At 43.7% G+C, this 21213-nt stretch overlaps 2 protein-coding genes across 2 annotated transcripts in view; one reads left to right on the top strand and one right to left on the bottom strand.

Moving 5' to 3' along the window:
- LOC115174982 (membrane-bound O-acyltransferase domain-containing protein 2) overlaps positions 1–9095 on the bottom strand; it is a 75777-nt gene extending 66682 nt beyond the window's left edge. Inside the window, exon 1 of the mRNA XM_029734069.1 lies at positions 8446–9095. Within this exon, the coding sequence (XP_029589929.1) occupies positions 8446–8532 (87 nt within the window). The 5' untranslated portion in view covers positions 8533–9095. The remainder of the gene's footprint in view (positions 1–8445) is intronic.
- Positions 9096–9218: 123 nt separating this feature from the next.
- LOC115174983 (transcription factor E2F6) lies at positions 9219–21213 on the top strand. Its single transcript, XM_029734070.1, has 4 exons — positions 9219–9614; positions 17499–17739; positions 20714–20807; positions 21125–21213. The coding sequence occupies exons 2-4, from the start codon at positions 17579–17581 to the stop codon at positions 21134–21136; spliced, it is 267 nt and encodes an 88-aa protein (XP_029589930.1). The 5' UTR covers positions 9219–9614; positions 17499–17578; the 3' UTR covers positions 21137–21213.

The raw sequence follows: 21213 nt of genomic DNA, 5'->3' as shown, positions 1-21213 counted from the left end.
AGGTCTGAGCGGCTAAACAGCTAGGGTAACTGTTCAGCTGTCTGATGGCCTGGTGGTAGAAGCTGTCTCGGAGGTGCAGGTCTGAGCGGCTAAACAGCTAGGGTAACTGTTCAGCTGTCTGATGGCCTGGTGGTAGAAGCTGTCTCGGAGGTACAGGTCTGAGCAGCTAAACAGCTAGGGTAACTGTTCAGCTGTCTGATGGCCTGGTGGTAGAAGCTGTCTCGGAGGTACAGGTCTGAGCAGCTAAACAGCTAGGGTAACTGTTCAGCTGTCTGATGGCCTGGTGGTAGAAGCTGTCTCGGAGGTACAGGTCTGAGCAGCTAAACAGCTAGGGTAACTGTTCAGCTGTCTGATTGCCTGGTGGTAGAATCTGTCTCGGAGCCTGATGGTCGCAGTCCCGATGCTCCGAAACCTTTTGCCAGATGGTAACAGAGTGAATAGTCCGTGACTCGGTTGACTGAAGTTCTTGACAATTTCCCCGGGATTCTTCAGACCCCACCTGACATAAAATGTCCTGGAGGGCAGGGAGCTCGGCCCCTGCGGTTGAGGTTGGGGCAGTTATAGAACATGTTTAGGATCGGAGGGCCCATGCCAAATGACTTCAGTCACCTGATGTTGAAGAGGCGCTGTTGCGCCCTCTTCACCACGATGTGTGTGTGATTGGTCGACGTCAGGTCCTCTGTGATGTGCAGAGGAACTTGAAGGCTTTGACCCTCTCCACTGCAGCCCCCTTTGATGCAGATGGGGGCATCTCCACCGACATTTCTCGCATAATTCATTTTACAGACACAAAAAGATCCCACCTTGTCTAGCGTATTGTTTTGTCGACATTTGGAAATAAATGTTCTGTTTCCATCAGGCCTGTCATGACATGTTTTATCCGACACGCACTTTACTCACATAAAAAGGTTGGATGGAAACCTGGTTAGTGATACTGAATGGATGGAGTTCAGGAACTACAGAAACTGGGGAAATTCCAGTCATGTTTCAGTATCCTCTCTGGCCCTCTTCCAGGAAGACATCTCGAGTTTGTGTCCCAAATGGCAGCCTATTTTCCATTTAGTGCACTACTTTTGAACAGGGCACATATGGCTATGGTCAAAAGTAGTGCATTATATAGGGAATAGGGTGCCATTTGTGATGCAACCTCTGACACAGAGGGAAGGAAGTGATTTTGTAGGTGGAACAGCACAGCAGCTGAGCAAGCTAGCAGCCAAGTAGAATCAGTGAGCAGACTAAACGCACATGTAGGCCTGCCACACAGACAGAACCAGTGGTGAAATGTATTTAAGTAAAAATACTTTAAAGCACTACTTAAATAGTTTTTGGGTGGTATGTGTTCTTTACTATTTATATATTTTTTTACTTTTACTTCACTACATTCCTGAAGAAAACAATGTACTTTTTACTCCATACATTTTCCCTGATATCCAAAAATACATTTTGAATGCTTAGCAATAAAGGAAAATGGTCAAATTCACACACGTATCAAGAGAACATCCCTGGTCATCCCTACTGCCTATGGTCTGGCGGACTCACTAAACACAAATTCTTTGTTTGTAAATTATGTCTGAGTGTTGGGGCCTGCCCCTGGCTATCCTTAAATACATAAATACATGGAAGTTGTGCCATCTGGTTTGCCTAATATAAGGAATTTGAAATTATTTATAGTTTTACTTTTCAAATGTAAGAATATTTTAGCAATTACATTACCTTGTGATACTTAAGTATATTTAAAAACAAACACTTTTAGACTGCAGTAGTATTGTACTGGGTGACTTTCACTTTAACTTGAGTCATTTTCTATTAAGGTATCTTTACTTTTACTCAAGTATGACAATTGGGTTCTTTTTCCACCACTGGACAGAACAAACTGTATAACACACACAGAACACAGTAGGCAAAGAAAAATCATGAAAGTAATCAAACTGAGGAACTGATTTATAAAAACTAGTACTCAGATTATGTTGATTATTCAAATTGAGGGTTACCATAGTGCCCCATCAATCCATAAGCAATGTGGCAGGTTTTGAACCACTTTTTGAAAAATTATCCAGTGCCATGTAATAAATCCTAAGTATTTATAGTCACTCTCTATATCGGTTCTGGTAGGCACAAAAATAAAAAATAAACTCTTAACCACAGGGGTAGACTGTCTGGAATTGGATAGACTTCCTGTAAGTGTAATATCTACTTTCCTCCCTCTCTATGTGAGTGAAAATGCTGAGTAATAATATAGGGTTAATGGCTGTCTCTAAACCTCTTTCTACATCAAAGAGATTCTCAACCCCAAGAGGTTTGTTAAATTAATTAGCTCCTCCACATAAAATATTTATTCTCAAAGCAGAAGCATGCTGTTCTATACTACCTCACGGTTTCATTTTTAGTTTCATTTTTCAAAAAATGGAAGAAGAATATTCCAGAGTAAACAGGAGATTCCCATTTCAGGTTAATGTAGCTAGGGCCTATATGTCCAAAGAAAATATACTGTCTGTGCATTAAATAGCATAGCCTAAAGCTGAATCACCAACTGAATGATGTTTTACAATAAATTAGCTCATCAATCTCATAAAAAGGTGCCCTAAAAACACAAAGACCTGTGGAGCTAGGAACACACACATATACCTTTTATGGACCAGTGCTGAACCCGCGGGAGAGGCAATACGGACACGCCTGGTGCACAAATTTATGATGAACAGTACCAATCAAAAGTTTGGACACAGAGTTTATTATTTTTATTATTTTCTACATTGTAGAATAACACTGAAGACATCAAAACTATGAAATAACACATATGGAATCATGTAGTAACCAAAAAAATGAAAATATATTTTAGATTTTAGATTCTTCAAAGTAGCCACACTGCCTTGATGACAGCTTTGCACACTCTTGGTATTCTCTCAACCAGGTCATCTGATGAAACACTCCATCAGCCCTTATACAGCCTGGAGGTGTGTTGGTTCATTGCCCTGTTGAAAAACAAATGATAGTCCTACTAAGCACAAACCAGATGGGATGGCGTATTGCTGCAGAATGCTGTGGTAGCCATGCTGGTTAAGTATGCCTTAAATTCAAAATGAATCACAGACAGTGTCACCAGCAAAGCATCCCCACACCATCACCCCTCCTCCTCCATGCTTCACGGTGGAAACCCCACATGTGGAGATCATCCATTCCCTACTCTGTCTCTCACAAAGACACAATGGTTGGAACCAAAAATCTCAAATTTGGACTCATCAGACCAAAGGACAGATTTCCACCGATCTCCTTTCCATTGCTCATGTTTCTTGGCCCAAGCAAGTCTATTCTTCTTATTGGTGTCCTTTAGTAGTGGTTTCTTTGCAGCAATTCAACCACGAAGGCCTGATTCACACAGTGTCCTCTGAACAGTTGATGTTGAGATCTGTCTGTTACTTGAACTCTGTGAAGCATTTATTTGGGCTGCAATTTCTGAGGCTGGTAACTAATGAACTTATCCTCTACAGCCGAGGTAACTCTGGGTCTTCCTTTCCTGTGGCGGTCCTCATGAGAGCCAGTTTCCTCATAGCGCTTGATGGTTTTTGTGACTGCACTTGAAGTAACTTTCAAAGTTTGACATTTTCCAGATTGACTGACCTTCGTGTCTTAAAGTAATGATGGACTGTCATTTCTCTTTGCTTATTTGAGCTGTTCTTGCTATAATATGGACTTGGTCTTTTATTTGTAAGTCGCTCTGGATAAGAGCGTCTGATAAATGACGAAAATGTAAATGTTACCAAATAGGGCTATCTTCTGTATACCCTCCCACCTTGTCACAACATAACTGATTGGCTCAAAAGCATTACGGAAAGAAATTCCACAAACTAACTTTTTACCTGTTAATTGAAATGCATTCCAGGTGACTACCTCATGAAGCTGGTTGAGAGAATGCCAAGAGTGGCAAAGGGTGGCTACTTTGAAGAATCTCAAATATCAAATATTTTAATTAGTTTAACACTTTTTTGGTTACTACATGATTCCATGTGTGTTATTTCATAGTTTTGATGTCTTCAATGTTATTCTACAATGTAGAAAATAGTAAAAATAAAGAAAAACCCTGAAATGAGTACGTGTCCAAACATTTGACTGGTAGTGTATGTCGCGCAGCTGAGTCGAGTGGAGACGAATGGATTCGGTTCAGTTAGTCGTTCCGATGAGCCCTTCTCGCATAGATAGTTTATGCTGGCTAGCTAGCAAAAACAGGAGCATGGCGCTAGTTAAAACTTGTAAAACAAAGTGATGTTTATTTCGTTGGACATCAGGTATGTTCGTGAAGCCTCTCCATCACCCCGCTTCCATACCGTCAGCCAGCCATCAGCCATAATAAACCCAGAGGATCATGGTCCCTGTAGTCATTGAGACAGCTCCCCTAAAGAGAAACCCTGTGAGGCCCTAGTGTCCTATCAGCACTCCTATATAAGCTCCATCCCCAATAGCACCCTATTCCCTACGTAGGGACCTACAGGCCTAATTTGTTGCACTAAATAGGGAATAGGGTGCCATTTGGGACACAACCTGATCCATCTGCTCCCAGCCCTGCAGAGAGAGGAACACCCAGTCCCATCGCCCCATGTAAACTAGCCTCAGCCAAACCCTCAATGGAAGGAACAAATTAGCTGACTCTGGTATTCCCTCAGCAAACTCATAGGCCTACAACACATTATGAATGTTTTAATGGGAGGGGAATCTGGATTGAATGGAGTTAGTAGAATGTCAGCATTATTAACTCCATGTTTTTCATTCAGTTGGTTACATCCCCATAGTTAACAGCACACACTGGTTGTGTCCCAAATGACACCCTATTGCCTACTTAGTGCACCACTTTGGACCAGGGCCCATATATAGGGAATAGGGCTCTGGTGAAAAGTACTGCACTATACAGCCAGGGAATAGGGTTTAACCACTGCCAGATAACCGTACTCTACTCCCTGGGCATTCCTCCTCATTGAGCCCCCAGGGTGTTGGGAAGCAAACTCAGGCCAAAACTCTTGATTGGGAAGACCACCATTTATGTCTTGGCACAAAGGATTCTCTCTCACGCACGCGCATTCGCACACATGCACACACAGCTAATGCAATATGCTTGAGGTCCTCTGCTTGCTAAAATATTCACAGCAAAAGTTTGACAGCAACGCTTGTGACACATTTCACATTCAGGATGTGTCACTGCATTTGTGAAAGTTGGCCTAAAGTACCACAGTCAACTTCCATAGAGAAACCAGACCCATTAAACCACAGCTTTGGAGCCATATGTATGAAGTGTCTCAGAATGCTGATCAGTTTAGTCTTTTAGATCACTATTAATCAAATTAAATAGACATGGAGGGACCTGATCCTAGATGAGCACTCCTACTCTGAGACGCTAGACACATAAAGCCCCTGAACGCCAAAGGCTGCCTAGCTGGTGCCATTAAAGTTAAAGCAACAATGTACCGTATTCTCTTTCAGTGATAGTAATAGGTTACTATCACTGGGGTTAGGCAGGAATATGTGTGTTCGTCCCACCCTATACAACACACTTCTTCCATGGGGCTCTGGTAAAAAAGTATTTCACTGTGTACAGGGAAAAGGGTGCCATTTGGGACGCAGCCTGTGTTTTTTGGTATGGCAGGCCCAAGTGTTATTATCCCTTTGATATTATTAAGTCTTCTGCCCCTGGTCAGGGTTTGCATAGTAAGAGCTAGGAGGCCTAGAACTTATAGCTGCAGATACCCTTTTCCCCCGGGACAAATCCCTTACACTAAATCAGCTTACAATGACCGTGTGGCTGTATGGCTACGCAGAAACCCAACTGTGGGCTCTGGTCAAAGTAGTGCACTATAAAGGGAATAGGCAGCCATTTGGGACACACTTGTGTTTCTTTTCAAAGTAGAAGTCTGAAATGAATCTGGCTCAGACCACCTAGACCACAGGAAGATCCCTGGAGCCGCTCCTTTTTTGGTTCCTTCTCTTGTTTCTAGAAAGTCGTTTCCACAGTAACATCACTTGAGGGTGTCGTCAAAACACCATACTGTTACTATGGGGAGCATAACTACTACTATAGCTACTCTCTGATGAATTGTACCGCAGCCCCTGACTGACTTCCTGACTCTCACATTGCTGTAGAATTTCTAAGGCAAATATCATATCCTACATCTCAAAGTCAAAGAGAATTTTAGTCACAACAGTATTACGGGGCTATGTCATCCTGGAATGTAGCAATGGTGCTAGGCTACAACAACTGATAGGGCCTGATGCATCTTCGCATTCAGTTGTGCAGTGGTGAACCACAGATCTGTAGCCTGTGGCTAAGGCTCAGTATCTATGGAAGAAGGAGTAATGTTACATGATCAGTTGTAGACCCAGGGCTCATATTAATGCTTAGAGAACCTGATTACTTATTTGTTTATTAACAACTTGTGTCATCAGAGCTTTCTGTAGAGTAGCAGCTCCATTTTAATACTATGAAGGTATAGTTAGGCAAGGGGGTGTGGTATATGGCCAATATACCACGGCTAAGGGCTGTTCTTATGCCTGGATACAGCCCTTAGCCGTGGTATATTGGCCATATACCACACACTCCAGAGGTGCCTTATTGCTATTATAAACTGGTTACCAACGTAATTAGATCAGTAAAAATCTATGTTTTGTCATACCCATGGTTTATGGCCTGATATACCACGGTTGTCAGCCAATCAGCATTCAGGGCTCAAACCACTCAGTTTATAATGTTAAGTAACCAAGCCGAGCTGTACTAGACTGGCCTGGTTACGCTTCCACCATAGTTTCTGGATCCATGCTGGAAAGGACAATGTGGATAGAAAATACCCAAGCCAATACAGTATTATCCGAGTCTAACCTTTAGTGTGAAGAGAAAGAGAAAACACCAATGGAAATATTTATAGAGCTCGCTCAGTGAAGTAACTAAACAAACACACCTGTTACCTCTAGAGGAGTGTTAAGAGGAATTGATGTTTGTTCAGACGACTCACTGTTGTGGTCACGTTCCCTTCATGAATACTGTAGATGTTATGGGATAATTTACTGCACGCTACAGTACATCTGGTCTCTTGTTTTGGCTAAAAGGGAAAAAACAGGAGTTCTACAGCACAACCTCTTGAGTTGTGCCGAAATGGCACCCTATTCTCTTTGTAGAGTTGACTGACGACTCACCCTGAATTTAATTCTGCTGCTCTATCAATTGATACATTAATTCTGAAACTGCCATCGTAGAAGTAGTTTGTGTAACTTCAAAATGATTTGCGTTGCACAATTTTATTTTTAAATCAGCAATTGGATCGCCTCTAACCAATCAGAGTATCAAAATTGATAATGTTGTCGGTTTCTGGGACCAATCAGAACAGTCAGAATGTGTTCGCATTCTAGAAATCGTCAGAAGAAACAACAGTTGGCCGTAGCGATGTGGATGGGTAGCCAGGCAATTTATAGTGCACTACATTTGACAGAGTTTGGGAAAAGCAGCATTACAGCATTTAACTTAAGGTTGTCGCTGGAGATTCATGCATTAGCTAAATATATGAATGTGCCACATTACATAAATGAGCATGGATTCAAACTTGGTTGGTTATGAATGTGAATAGATTAGTGGGATATTAGACTTTTCCATTGATCTTTTTCAGATGCAAATCTTGTATACAGTAGATTGTAAGAGTGGGTGCTGCAGATTTAATATTTGCATGGGATGGGCTTCACATGTAAAGTAAAGCTGCTGTGGTCGGGGTAGGCTATGTAATCTGAGTGTTCTTCGACGTCTTCTAATGACAAGTGAGACTATAGCATTTACATATACAGGTCACCTGAATGGGCCTATGTGAAAACCATTGCAAGGAATAGACAAGGGTAATAACTAAAAACATGCTTAATGATCAATTCAGATTGATTTGGCACTGGCAGCAAAACACATGGGCCTATTCTACAGCTGTGACTAGGCTACTGAAAATGTGTCATTTCTTTTGTGCGTAAAATAAAACTGGTTACATTATAGCCTGATCAGTAAGAAGCCAATGTCAACTGTAAATCCAAATCTAGGGTTCTTGTAGTCTAGACAGGCTACATATCCTGAACACAGAAATCTGCGGCACATTTGTTCAAATAAGAGACTATTTAAAAGTATGGCTGATGATTCATTGTCGACCAAACGTTACATTTTTGTGACATTTAAAGGGAGCCTTTCATTTAATTCAATCATTGCGAGATGTGCGCTTATGCCAATGTGGCATCAACGTGTTGAACGACTGTATCAAACCAATCCAAATTCATGATTTCCTATGAGGGGAAAATGGCAATACCAATACCGTTGTTTGATAGTGAGGAATCAAAGACCATTGGCTACACAATGTTGTTTTTGCTGCGATTTTGGACTTGCGACGAATGATAGAAATACTGAAAAAAAGCGTATGTAGAAGTAACACGAATGAACCGATTTACCTGGTCTAGAGGAAGATTGATGATTTCGCTTATGGGTTGCAGCAAACTGGATCCAGTGCATGCCGGGGACACGGTTTCAGTAGCCATGATTCACAGAACGTTGAGAGAGTCCTCTGTTCTTCTTCCCCTCTGACAGTGAATCCCAGATTCGCCCCGACTCTGATCCTACATCCACCGCTGTAGCTGCTGCTGTTTGCTGCTGGCCACTACTGGCTGTCGGTTGCGCTACAGCACGGTTTAGGCGCAAATACTTCCCAAATCAACCATCATTTGGGCGGGGAAGGATTCGACTCATTCCTGCTCTAGGCAATGGTTTGCGAAAATATCAGCACCATATTCCAATGTAAAGGCTAGAAAAAATAGGCCCAAGTGCCACTGAATTAAAATAAGAAAAGGGTTAAGTTGTTCTTTTATTCTCCGTTTCCAGTTGAAATAGGCTTTTTACACATGTTATTTTCATTTCTCCTGTAGTCTAAAATATATATTTTTTCTTTATAAATAGCGGACTACAAATATTATATTAAACTCAGGCGCTCGTTGCGCAGATGCTCGGCTCCATACCTCGCGCACAGCTTACTGAACGCAAAATAAGATGCTTCGCTGCGGTCTTCTCTTCTCGTCCCCTAACGGAAACACGTATTATTCACCCCAATCCTGCAGGTGGCGGAAAAGAAATATCGGTAACAACACGTATTTCATACAATCATACAAGGAAGACGTAATCCCGCCTTCCTTTGCTTTTCTAATATTTTCATTGGCTGACGTTCATCACATGATGCCAACTTCCGGCTTTGAAAATCATATTTTCCTGTCCAAGAAACGTGAATTTGAGATAAACAAACAAACGTGATATTTAATTTAGCTACAAAACGTTCGAATGTAGCTGGTGGTCGTCACATATATTTGGCTATGGTGAAATGCGTGGTTCTGGGGTGTCCTAATCGAAGCGACAATAATAAAGGAGCGTTTCCGAATCGACCTTCTAAATCTAAGAGGTCTTTACATTTTCCTAAGGACCAGACTCGAATAGAAGTGTGCCTTGCTCCCCTGCGAAAGACGGAGAAGTAGGATTCAACGGAGGAGCACATCATATGCTTGGAAAAAGCGATGATGCCATTCCTACCTCTTCAATCTAGATCCTGTGAACTGGTTGAAGACACCAAGACAAGGTATGCGTGATCATCATTACTGAACATCTATTATTATTCAAAATCAACCTGGCGTTGAATGACCCTTTGACACTTCCTTGCCTTGTACAATTCCTGCATCCAGGGCCAGCTCCAGGCATAAGTGACATAAGTGGTTGCTTAGGGCCCCAGGCCGCTAAGCAACCGCTTTAAAACTGGTAAAAAAAAATCTTGCCACCACATGGAAAATGGGTAGAATTGTAGGAGATTAGCTGTAAAACTGCAAAAAAATTTGCTGTGCTCCATGGCAAAATGAGTAGCATTGTATGAAATTTGTCATAAAATTGCAAAAATGTCTCTTCTCCCCATGGCAAAATGTTCAGAATTGCAGGAATTTCACTTTAAAATGTATTGTTTTTCTCTCCGCCATCAAGAGACAGGGCCACTAAAATGTTTAGTAGTGGGGGTGGGGACAACAAAATCTCGCTTAGGGCCCCTAAAAGGCTGCCTGCATTGCTAATGGAATCCTATGCCCTATTTAGTGCACTACTTTTGACCAGGGCCCACTACTGGTCAAAGTAGTGAACTACACTGAGTGTACAAAACACTTGGTAGTACAAGAGTTCCTGTACCCAAGAAAGCAAAGGTAACTGAACTAAATGACTATCACCCTGTAGCACTCACTTCTGTCATCATGAAGTGCTTTGAGCGACTAGTCAAGGATCATACCTTACCTTACCTGTCACCCTAGACCCACTTCAGTTTGCCTACCGCCCCAATTGATCCACAGACGATGCAATTGCCATCACACTGCACACTGCCCTATCCCATCTAGACGAGGAATACTTCAAGTTGAAGTCGGAAGTTTACATACACCTTAGCCAAATACATTTTAACTCAGTTTTTCACAATTCCTGACATTTAATCCAAGTAAAAATTACCTGTTTTAGGTCAGTTAGGATCACCACTTTATTGTAAGAATGTGAAATCTCAGAATAATAGTAGAGAGTGATTTATTCCAGCTTTTATTTCTTTCATCACATTCCCAGTGGGTCAGAAGTTTACATGCACTCAATTAGTATTTAGTAGCATTGCCTTTAAATTGTTTAACTTGGGTCAAACATTTCAGGTAGCCTTCCACAAGCTTCCCACAATAACTTGGGGGAATTGTGGCCCATTCCTCCTGACAGATTTGGTGTAACTGAGTCAGGTTTGTAGGTCTCCTTGCTCGCACACGCTTTTTCTTTTATGCCCACAAATTTTCTATAGGATTGAGGTCAGGGCTTTGTGTTGGCCACTCCAATACCTTGACTTTGTTCTCCTTAAGCCATTTTTCCATAACTTTGTAAGTATGCTTGGGGTCATTGTCCATTTGGAAGACCCATTTGCGACCAAGCTTGAACATCCTGTCTGATGTCTTGAGATGTTGCTTCAGTATATCCATAGAATTTTCCTGCCTCATGATGCCATCTATTTTGTGAAGTGCACCAGTCTTTCCTGCGGCAAAGCACCCCACAACATGATGCTGCCACCCCCGTGCTTCATGGTTGGGATGGTGTTCTTCGGCTTGCAAGCCTCCCCCTTTTTCCTCCAAACATAACGATGGTCATAATGGCCAAACAGTTATTTTTGTTTCATCAGACCAGAGGACATTTCTCCAAAAAGTACGATCTTTGTCCCCATGTGCAGTTGCAAACTGTCGTCTGGCTTTTTTATGGCGGTTTTGGGGTAGTGGCTTCTTCCTTGCTGAGCGGCCTTTCAGGTTATGTCGATATAGGACTCGTTTTACTGTGGATGTAGATACTTTGTATCTGTTTCCTCCAGCATCTTCACAAGGTTCTTTGCTGTTGTTCTGGGATTGATTTTCACTTTTCGCACCAAAGTACGTTAATCTCTAGGAGACAGAACGCGTCTCCTTCCTGAGCGGTATGACGGCTGCGTGGTCCCATGGTGTTTATACTTGCGTACTATTGTTTGTACAGATGAACGTGGTACCTTCAGGCATTTGGAAATTGCTCCCAAGGATTAACCAGACTTGTGGAGGTCTCCAATTTTATTCTGGGGTCTTGGCTGATTTCTTTTGATTTTCCCATGATGTCAAGCAAAGAGGCACTGAGTTTGAAGGTAGGCCTTGAAATACGTCCACAGGTACATCTCCAATTGACTCAAATGATGTCAATTAGCCTATCAGAAGCTTCTAAAGCCATGACATCATTTTCTGGAATTTTCCAAGCTGTTTAAAGGCACAGTCAACTTAGTGTATGTAAACTTCTGACCCACTGGAATTGTGATACAGGGAATTATAAGTGAAATAATCTGTCTGTAAACAATTGTTGGAAAAATTACTTGTGTCATGCACAAAGTAGATGTCCTAACCAATTTGCCAAAACTATAGTTTAACAAGAAATTTGTGAGTGGTTGAAAAATGAGTTTTAATGACGCCAACCTAAGTGTATGTAAACTTCTGACTTCAACTGTATGTAAGAATGCTGTTCATTGACTATAGCTCAGCATTCAACACCATAGTACCCTCCAAGCTTATCATTAAGCTTGAGGCCCTGGGACTGAACCCTGCCCTGTGCAACTGGGTCCTGGACTTCCTGACGGGCCGCCCCCAGGTGGTGAAGGTAGGAAACAACACCTCCACAAGGGTGCGTGCTCAGTCCCCTCCTGTACTCCCTGTTCACCAATGACTGTGTGGCCAAGCACGTCTCCCAACTCAAAAATCAAATCAAATCAAATCAAATTTATTTATATAGCCCTTCGTACATCAGCTGAAATCTCAAAGTGCTGTACAGAAACCCAGCCTAAAACCCCAAACAGCAAGCAATGCATGTGAAAGAAGCACGGTGGCTGGGAAAAACTCCCTAGGAAAAACTCCTGAGAAAGGCCAAAAACCTAGGAAGAAACCTAGAGAGGAACCAGGCTATGAGGGGTGGCCAGTCCTCTTCTGGCTGTGCCGGGTGGATATTATAACAGAACGTGGTCAAGATGTTAAAATGTTCGTAAATGACCAGCATGGTCAAATAATAATAATCATAGTAATTGTCGAGGGTGCAACAAGCACGTCCGGTGAACAGGTCAGGGTTCCGTAGCCGCAGGCAGAACAGTTGAAACTGGAGCAGCAGCATGGCCAGGTGGACTGGGGACAGCAAGGAGTCATCATGCCAGGTAGTCCTAGGGCTCAGGTCCTCCGAGAGAAAGAAAGAAAGAAAGAGAATTAGAGAGAGCATATTTACATTCACACAGGACACCGGATAAGACAAGAGAATACTCCAGATGTAACAGACTGACCCTAGCCCCCCGACACATAAACTACTGCAGCATAAATACTGGAGGCTGAGACAGGAGGGATCAGAAGACACTGTGGCCCCATCCGATGATACCCCCGGACAGGGCCAAACAGGCAGGATATAACCCCACCCACTTTGCCAAAGCACAGCCCCCACACCACTAGAGGGATATCTACAACCACCAACTTACCGTCCGAAGACAAGGCCGAGTATAGCCCACAAAGATGTCCGCCACGGCACAACCCAAGGGGGGGCGCCAACCCAGACAGGAAGACCACGTCAGTGGCTCAACCTACTCAAGTGACGCACCCCTCCCATGGACGGCATGGAAGAACACCAGTAAGTCAGTGACTCAGCCCCTGTAAAAGGGTTAGAGGCAGAGAATCCCAGTGGGAAGAGGGGAACCGACAAGGCAGAGACAGCAAGGGCGGTTCGTTGCTCCAGCCTTTCCGTTCACCTTCACACTCCTGGGCCAGACTATACTTAATCATAGGACCTACTGAAGAGATAAGTCTTCAGTAAAGACTTAAAGGTTGAGACTGAGTCTGCGTCTCTCACATGGGTAGGCAGACCATTCCATAAAAATGGAGCTCTATAGGAGAAAGCCCTACCTCCAGCCGTTTGCTTAGAAATTCTAGGGACAATTAGGAGGCCTGCGTCTTGTGACCGTAGCGTACGTGTAGGTATGTACGGCAGGACCAAATCGGAAAGATAGGTAGGAGCAAGCCCATGTAATGCTTTGTAGGTTAGCAGTAAAACCTTGAAATCAGCCCTTGCCTTAACAGGAAGCCAGTGTAGGGAAGCTAGCACTGGAGTAATATGATCAAATTTTTTGGTTCTAGTCAGGATTCTAGCAGCCGTATTTAGCACTAACTGAAGTTTGTTTAGTGCTTTATCCGGGTAGCCGGAAAGTAGAGCATTGCAGTAGTCGAGCCTAGAAGTAACAAAAGCATGGATTAATTTTTCTGCGTCATTTTTGGACAGAAAGTTTCTGATTTTTGCAATGTTACGTAGATGGAAAAAAGCTGTCCTTGAAGCAGTCTTGATATGTTCTTCAAAAGAGAGATCAGGGTCCAGAGTAACGCCGAGGTCCTTCACAGTTTTATTTGAGACGACTGTACAACCATCCAGATTAATTGTCAGATTCAACAGAAGATCTCTTTGTTTCTTGGGTCCTAGGACAAGCATCTCTGTTTTGTCCGAGTTTAAAAGTAGAACATTTGCAGCCATCCACTTCCTTATGTCTGAAACACAGGCTTCTAGCGAGGGCAATTTTGGGGCTTCACCATGTTTCATTGAAATGTACAGCTGTGTGTCGTCCGCATAGCAGTGAAATTTAACATTATGTTTTCGAATGACATCCCCAAGAGGTAAGATATATAGTGAAAACAATAGTGGTCCTAGAACGGAACCTTGAGGAACACCGAAATTTACAATTGATTTGTCAGAGGACGAACCATTCACAGAGACAAACTGATATCTTTCCGACAGATAAGATCTAAACCAGGCCAGAACTTGTCCATGTAGACCAATTTGGGTTTCCAATCTCTCCAAAAGAATGTGGTGATCGATGGTATCAAAAGCGGCACTAAGATCCAGGAGCACGAGGACAGATGCAGAGCCTCGGTCTGACGTCATTAAAAGGTCATTTACCACCTTCACAAGTGCAGTCTCAGTGCTATGATGGGGTCTAAAACCAGACTGAAGCGTTTCGTATACATTGTTTGTCTTCAGGAAGGCAGTGAGTTGCTGCGCAACAACTTTTTCTAAAATTTTTGAGAGGAATGGAAGATTCGATATAGGCCGATAGTTTTTTATAATTTCTGGGTCAAGATTCGGCTTTTTCAAGAGAGGCTTTATTACTGCCACTTTTAGTGAGCTTGGTACACATCCGGTGGATAGAGAGCTGTTTATTATGTTCAACATAGGAGGGCCAAGCACAGGAAGCAGCTCTTTCAGTAGTTTAGTTGGAATAGGGTCCAGTATGCAACTTGAGGGTTTGGAGGCCATGATTATTTTCATCATTGTGTCAAGAGATATAGTACTAAAACACTTTAGTATCTCCCTTGAGCCAAGGTCCTGGCAGAGTTGTGCAGACTCTGGACAATGAAGCCCTGGAGGAATACCCAGATTTAAAGAGGAGTCCGTAATTTGCTTTCTAATGATCATGATCTTTTCCTCAAAAAAGTTCATAAATTTATTACTGCTGAAGTGAAAGCCATCCTCCATTTGCGAATGCTGCTTTTTAGTTAGCTTTGCGACAGTGTCAAAAAGAAATTTCGGATTGTTCTTATTTTCCTCAATTAAGTTGGAAAAATAGGATGATCGTGCAGCAGTGAGGGCTCTTCGATACTGCACGGTACTGTCTTTCCAAGCTAGTCGGAAGACTTCCAGTTTAGTGTGGCGCCATTTCCGTTCCAATTTTCTGGAAGCTTGCTTCAGAGCTCGTGTATTTTCTGTATACCAGGGAGCTAGTTTCTTATGACAGATGTTTTTAATTTTTAGGGGTGCAACTGCATCTAGGGTATTGCGCAAGGTTGAATTGAGTTCCTCGGTTAGGTGGTTAACTGATTCTTGTCCTCTGACGTCCTTGGGTAGGCAGAGGGAGTCTGGAAGGGCATCAAGGAATCTTTGGGTTGTCTGAGAATTTATAGCACGACTTTTAATCTTCCTTGGTTGGGGTCTGAGCAGATTATTTGTTGCAATTGTAAACGCAATAAAATGGTGGTCCGATAATCCAGGATTATGAGGAAAAACATTAAGATCCACAACATTTATTCCATGGGACAAAACTAGGTCCAGAGTATGACTGTGGCAGTGAGTAGGTCCAGAGACATGTTGGACAAAACCCACTGAGTCGATGATGGCTCCGAAAGCCTTTTGGAGTGGGTCTGTGGACTTTTCCATGTGAATGTTAAAGTCACCAAAAATTAGAATATTATCTGCTATGACTACAAGATCCGATAGGAATTCAGGGAACTCAGTAAGGAACACTGCATATGGCCCAGGAGGCCTGTAAACAGTAGCTATAAAAAGTGATTGAGTAGGCTGCATAGATTTCATGACTAGAAGCTCAAAAGACGAAAACGTCATTGTTTTTTTTTTGTAAATTGAAATTTGCTATCGTAAATGTTAGCAACACCTCCGCCTTTGCCGGATGCACGGGGGGTTTGGTCAATCATCAAGTTTGCAGATGACACAACAGTAGTACAGTAGGCCTGATTACTAACAACGACGAGACGGCCTATATGGAGTAGGTGAGGGCTCTGGTAGTGTGGTGCCAGGAAAATAAGCTCTCAATCAACGTCAACAAAACAAAGGAGATGATCGTGGACTTCAGGAAACAGCAGAGGGAGCACCCCCCCCCCCTCCCCCTATCCACAGCGACGGGACCGCAGTGGAGAAGGTGAAAAGCTTCCAAGTTCCTCGGCTTACACATCACTGACGAACTGAAATGGTCCACCCACACAGACAGTGTGGTGAAGAAGGCACAACAGCGGCTCTTCAACCTCAGGAGGCTCAAGAAATGTGGCTTGTCATCTTAATTCCTCACAAACTTTTACAGATGCACAATCAAGAGCATCCTGTCGGGCTGTTTCACTGCTTGGTACGGCAACTGCACCGCCCTCAACCGCAGGGCTCTCCAGAAAGTGGTGCGATCTGCCCAATGCATCACCGGGGACAAAGTACCTGCCCTCCAGGACACTTACACCACCCGATGTCACAGGAAGGCCAAAAATATCATCAAGGACAACAACCACCGCTATCATCTAGAAGGCGAAGCCACTACAGGTGCATCAATGCTGGGACCGAGAGTCTGAAAAACAGCTTCTATCAAGGCCATCAGACTATTAAATAGCCATCACTATCACATAGAGGCTGCTACCTATATACATAGACTTGAAATCACTGGCCATTTTAATAAATGGAACACTAGTCACTTTAATATTTGGCTCCCGAGTGGCGCAGCACTCTAAGGCACTGCATCTCAGTGCTAGAGGCATCACTACAGACCGTGGTTCAATTCCAGGCTGTATCACAACCAGCCGTGATTAGGAGTCCCATAGGGCGGCGCACAATTGGCCCAGCGTCGTCCGGGTTTGGCCGGAGTAGGCCGTCATTGTGAATAAGAATTTGTTCTTTACTGACCTGCCTAGTTAAATAAATGAAAATATATAATAAAATATATAATAATAATGTCTAAATATCTTGCATTACTCATCTCATATGTATATACTGTATTCTATACTATTATACTGTATCTTATTCTATGCCGCTCTGACATTGCTCGTCCATATATTTTTATATTCTTAATTCCATTCCTTTACTAGATTTGTGTGTATTGGGTATATGTTGTGTAATTGTTAGATATTACTTGTTAGATATTACTGCCCTGTCAGAGCTATAAGCACAAGCATTTCACTACACCTGCAATAACATCTGCTAAACACGTGTATGTGACTGATTTTGTTCTGAGGGTAAAAGGAGTGCAACTCAATTTTAGGAAGGTGTTCCTAATGTTTTGTAAACTCAGTGTATGTAGGGAATAGGGTCCCATTTGGGATGCAGATAATGTTGAATCAATGTCTTGTTTTGGCTTTGATAAAATATTTGTACCTTTTTCCTACTGTAGCCAGTGCCACTGAACCCAATCCAGTGGTACCGGACACACCATTTGTCCTCCAGGATCTGTCTCTGGCTCTGTTGACCAAGATGTTCCTAAGGCTATTGCGTGGCATCCCTCATGGTTTCATGGACCTAAACCTCGCGGCAAAGAACCTCAACACAAGCAAACTGAGGGTCTATGACCTCACCAACTGCCTGGAGGGGATCAACCTTATTCAGAAACAATCTGCCAACAAGATCAAGTGGTTGTGAGTACTACGGTTTCAACACACAAGCTCTTTGCCAGTCTGTGCTCCCACCTTCTGTGCTTATTTGTCTGTTTTGATAGGATGTGTTCATGCAGGGTGGTATTCATTAGGCACCAAATGGAAGAAAACAGACTGAAATAGGGAGGGACTACCACCTGAACTTGTCCAGTAAGAAAGACACATTTTCTTCTTCAGTTGCAAAACGTTTAGAAACGTCTTCCACTGCGTGCCCTAATTAATATGTGACTCCTGTCCTTGAGCTGTAGTTGTCTATTAATGTTCTATATTATGTCATGTTTTATGTGGACCCTCGGAAGAGTAGCTGCTGCTTTCACAACAGCTAATGGGGACCTAATAAAATACCAAGACCAGATCACCCTGCATGGTAGCAAGGGGTTTGTCTGTATTCTATAACTGAGTGTGGTATCATCCTGTCCCTCCCCAGAGGTCCGTGTCCAGTCACCAGTTTTGTGGGGCCGAAGCAGAGGTTTTAGCGTGAGCTGCAGAACCTGAAGACGGTGGAGGAAAGTCTGGATGAGCTCATCAAGACCTGTGCACAGCAGCTCTTTGACATGACGGACGGCCTAGACAACAGAGAATATCCTTTTAGAACATAAACACTGTAAAAAACTGTTGGTCACTAAAGCCGTCTAGAAGGACCATGTAAAAGTGGTCGGCTAGCAGGCCCTCGCCCGTCTGAGCGGTCAGCTGTGAATGCACTCGCCCGTCTGAGCGGTCGGCTGTGAATGCCCTCGCCCGTCTGAGCGGTCGGCTGTGAATGCCCTCGCCCGTCTGAGCGGTCGGCTGTGAATGCCCTCGCCCGTCTGAGCGGTCGGCTGTGAATGCCCCCGCCCGTCTGAGCGGTCGGCTGTGAATGCCCCCGCCCGTCTGAGCGGTCGGCTGTGAATGCCCCCGCCCGTCTGAGCGGTCGGCTGTGAATGCCCCCGCCCGTCTGAGCGGTCGGCTGTGAATGCCCCCGCCCCTCTGAGCGGTCGGCTGTGAATGCCCCCGCCCCTCTGAGCGGTCGGCTGTGAATGCCCCCGCCCGTCTGAGCGGTCGGCTGTGAATGCCCCCGCCCCTCTGAGCGGTCGGCTGTGAATGCCCCCGCCCCTCTGAGCGGTCGGCTGTGAATGCCCCCGCCCGTCTGAGCGGTCGGCTGTGAATGCCCTCGCCCGTCTGAGCGGTTGGCTATGAATGCCCTCACCCGCTATACAGGGCATTTGGAAAGTATTCAGACCCCTTCCCTTTTTCCACATTTTGTTACGTTACAGCCTTATTCTAAAATAGATTTTTAAAAATGGTTCCTCATCAATCTACACACAATACCCAATAATGACAAAGCGAAAACATTTGCAAATGTATTCAAAATAAAAACAGAAATACCTTATTTACATAAGTATTCAGACCCTTTGTTATGAGAATCGAAATTGAGCTCAGGTGCATCCTGTTTCCATCGATCATCCTTGATGTTTATACAACTTGATTGGAGCCCACCTGTGGTAAATTCAATTGATTGGACATGATTTGGAAATGATTTCCAAAATGATTTGGAAATTAGATTACTAAATAAGGTCCCACAGTTGACAGTGCATGTCAGAGCAAAGACCAAGTCATGAGGTCGAAGGACTTGTCTGTAGAGCTCCAAGACAGGATTGTGTCGAGCCACAGATCTGGGTAAGGGTACCAAAACATTTCTGCAGCATTGAAGATCCCCAAGAACACAGTGGGCTCCATCATTCTTAAATGGATGCTGTTTGGAACCACCGAGACTCTTCCTAGAGCTGGCCGCCTGGCCAAACTGAGCAATCGGGGGAGAAGGGCCTTGATCAAGGAGGTGACCAAGAACCCGATGGTCACTCCGTGGAGATGGAAGAACCTTCCAGAAGGACAGCTATCTCTGCAGCACTCCACCAATCAGACCTTTATGGTAGAGTGGCCTGATGGAAGCAACTCCTCAGTAAAAGGCACATGACAGCCCGTTTGAAGTTTGCCAAAAGGCACCTAAAGACTCTCATACCATGAGAAACAAAATTCTCTGGTCTGATGAAACCAAGATTGAACTATTTGGCCTGAATGCCAAGCATCACGTCTGGAGGAAACCTGGCACCATCCCTATGGTGACGCATGGTGGTGGCAGCATCATCATGCTATGGGGATGTTTTTCAACAGCAGAGACTGGGAGACTAGTCAGGATCGAGGGAAAGATGAACAGAGCAAACTACAGAGAGATCCTTGACGAAAACCTGCTCCAGAGCGCTCAGGACCTCAGATTGGGGCGACGGTTCACCTACCAACAGGACAACGACCCTAAGCACACAGCTAAGACAATGCAGGAGTGGCTTCGGGACAAGTCTTTGAATATCGTTGAGTGGCCCAGCCAGAGCTCGGACTTGAACCTGATTGATCATCTCTGGAGAGACCTAAAAATAGCTGTGCAGCTACGCTCCCCATCCAGCCTGACAGAGCTTGAGAGGATCTGCAGAGAAGAATGGGAGAAACTCCCCAAACACAGGTGTGCCAAGCTTGTAGCGTCATCCAAAAGAAGAGTTGAGGCTGTAATCGCTGCCAAAGATGCTTCAACAAAGTACTGAGTAAAGGGTCTGAATACTTATGTAAATGTGAGAGAAGGTTAGGTAGAGAGGAGAGGAGCAGGACAGTCTTTTTTCAAACACTAACACCACCTTTTACATGGTACAAACACTGGTGTTTTAAGAAGCTAACAACACTGAGAATAGTAGATAAGGAGACACAACCTAATATTAGCAAAATGCAGACTGATAATAAAATACTGTCAAAAAAAATAAGAAAGTCACTCTTTGATTTACGCTGTGAATGAACCAACATTTTGGTACACAATGTTAGTATTAAGGCCATTACGATTAAGCTGCAGAAACAGTCACCATTCCTAAAGTACGAACAATTTGTGTCCTGCTGTTGTATCTTCTTTAACTGCCTCTGGACATGTGACCCACAGAGACATCAGTGGTATCAAGGTGTTCCAGGAGCAGACGGTTGTTGCCATTAACGCCCTGGAGAAGACCAAGCTGGAGGTGCCCACACCCAAGAAGGTACAGTAAGGAGGGCCAAACTTAAACCTGCTTTACAGACCTGGGTCATGTTCATTAGGGAACACAGTAGCAAAATGTGGTGCAATGAAAACTGGCGTTTCTTATTATACAAGCTAATATTGTACGTTTCCGTTTCCACGGTTTTCTTCCGTTTCGTGCCTAATGAACACAACACCACTCTGTAGCTGTATATGCATGCTTATTCATTCATGACGCACTGACACAAACTTAAGTTGCAGAATTTGTACAATTCTAAACCAATGAGTCTGTTGTTGATTGGCTGAATTTATAATTTTATTGAATTGTTTCCATTTTAGAACGGCATCTAGATCCACTTGAAGGGAGGCAGGGGACCAATCAGTGTTGATCTGTGATATGGGTGGGTCTCAGTGTGACACACAGGGAA

Source organism: Salmo trutta, chromosome 35 (genome assembly GCF_901001165.1).
Source record: "Salmo trutta chromosome 35, fSalTru1.1, whole genome shotgun sequence".
Classification (NCBI taxonomy): Eukaryota; Metazoa; Chordata; class Actinopteri; order Salmoniformes; family Salmonidae; genus Salmo; species Salmo trutta.
Note: the sequence above shows the minus strand (reverse complement) of the source record. Positions and strands in the feature narration are given on the sequence as shown.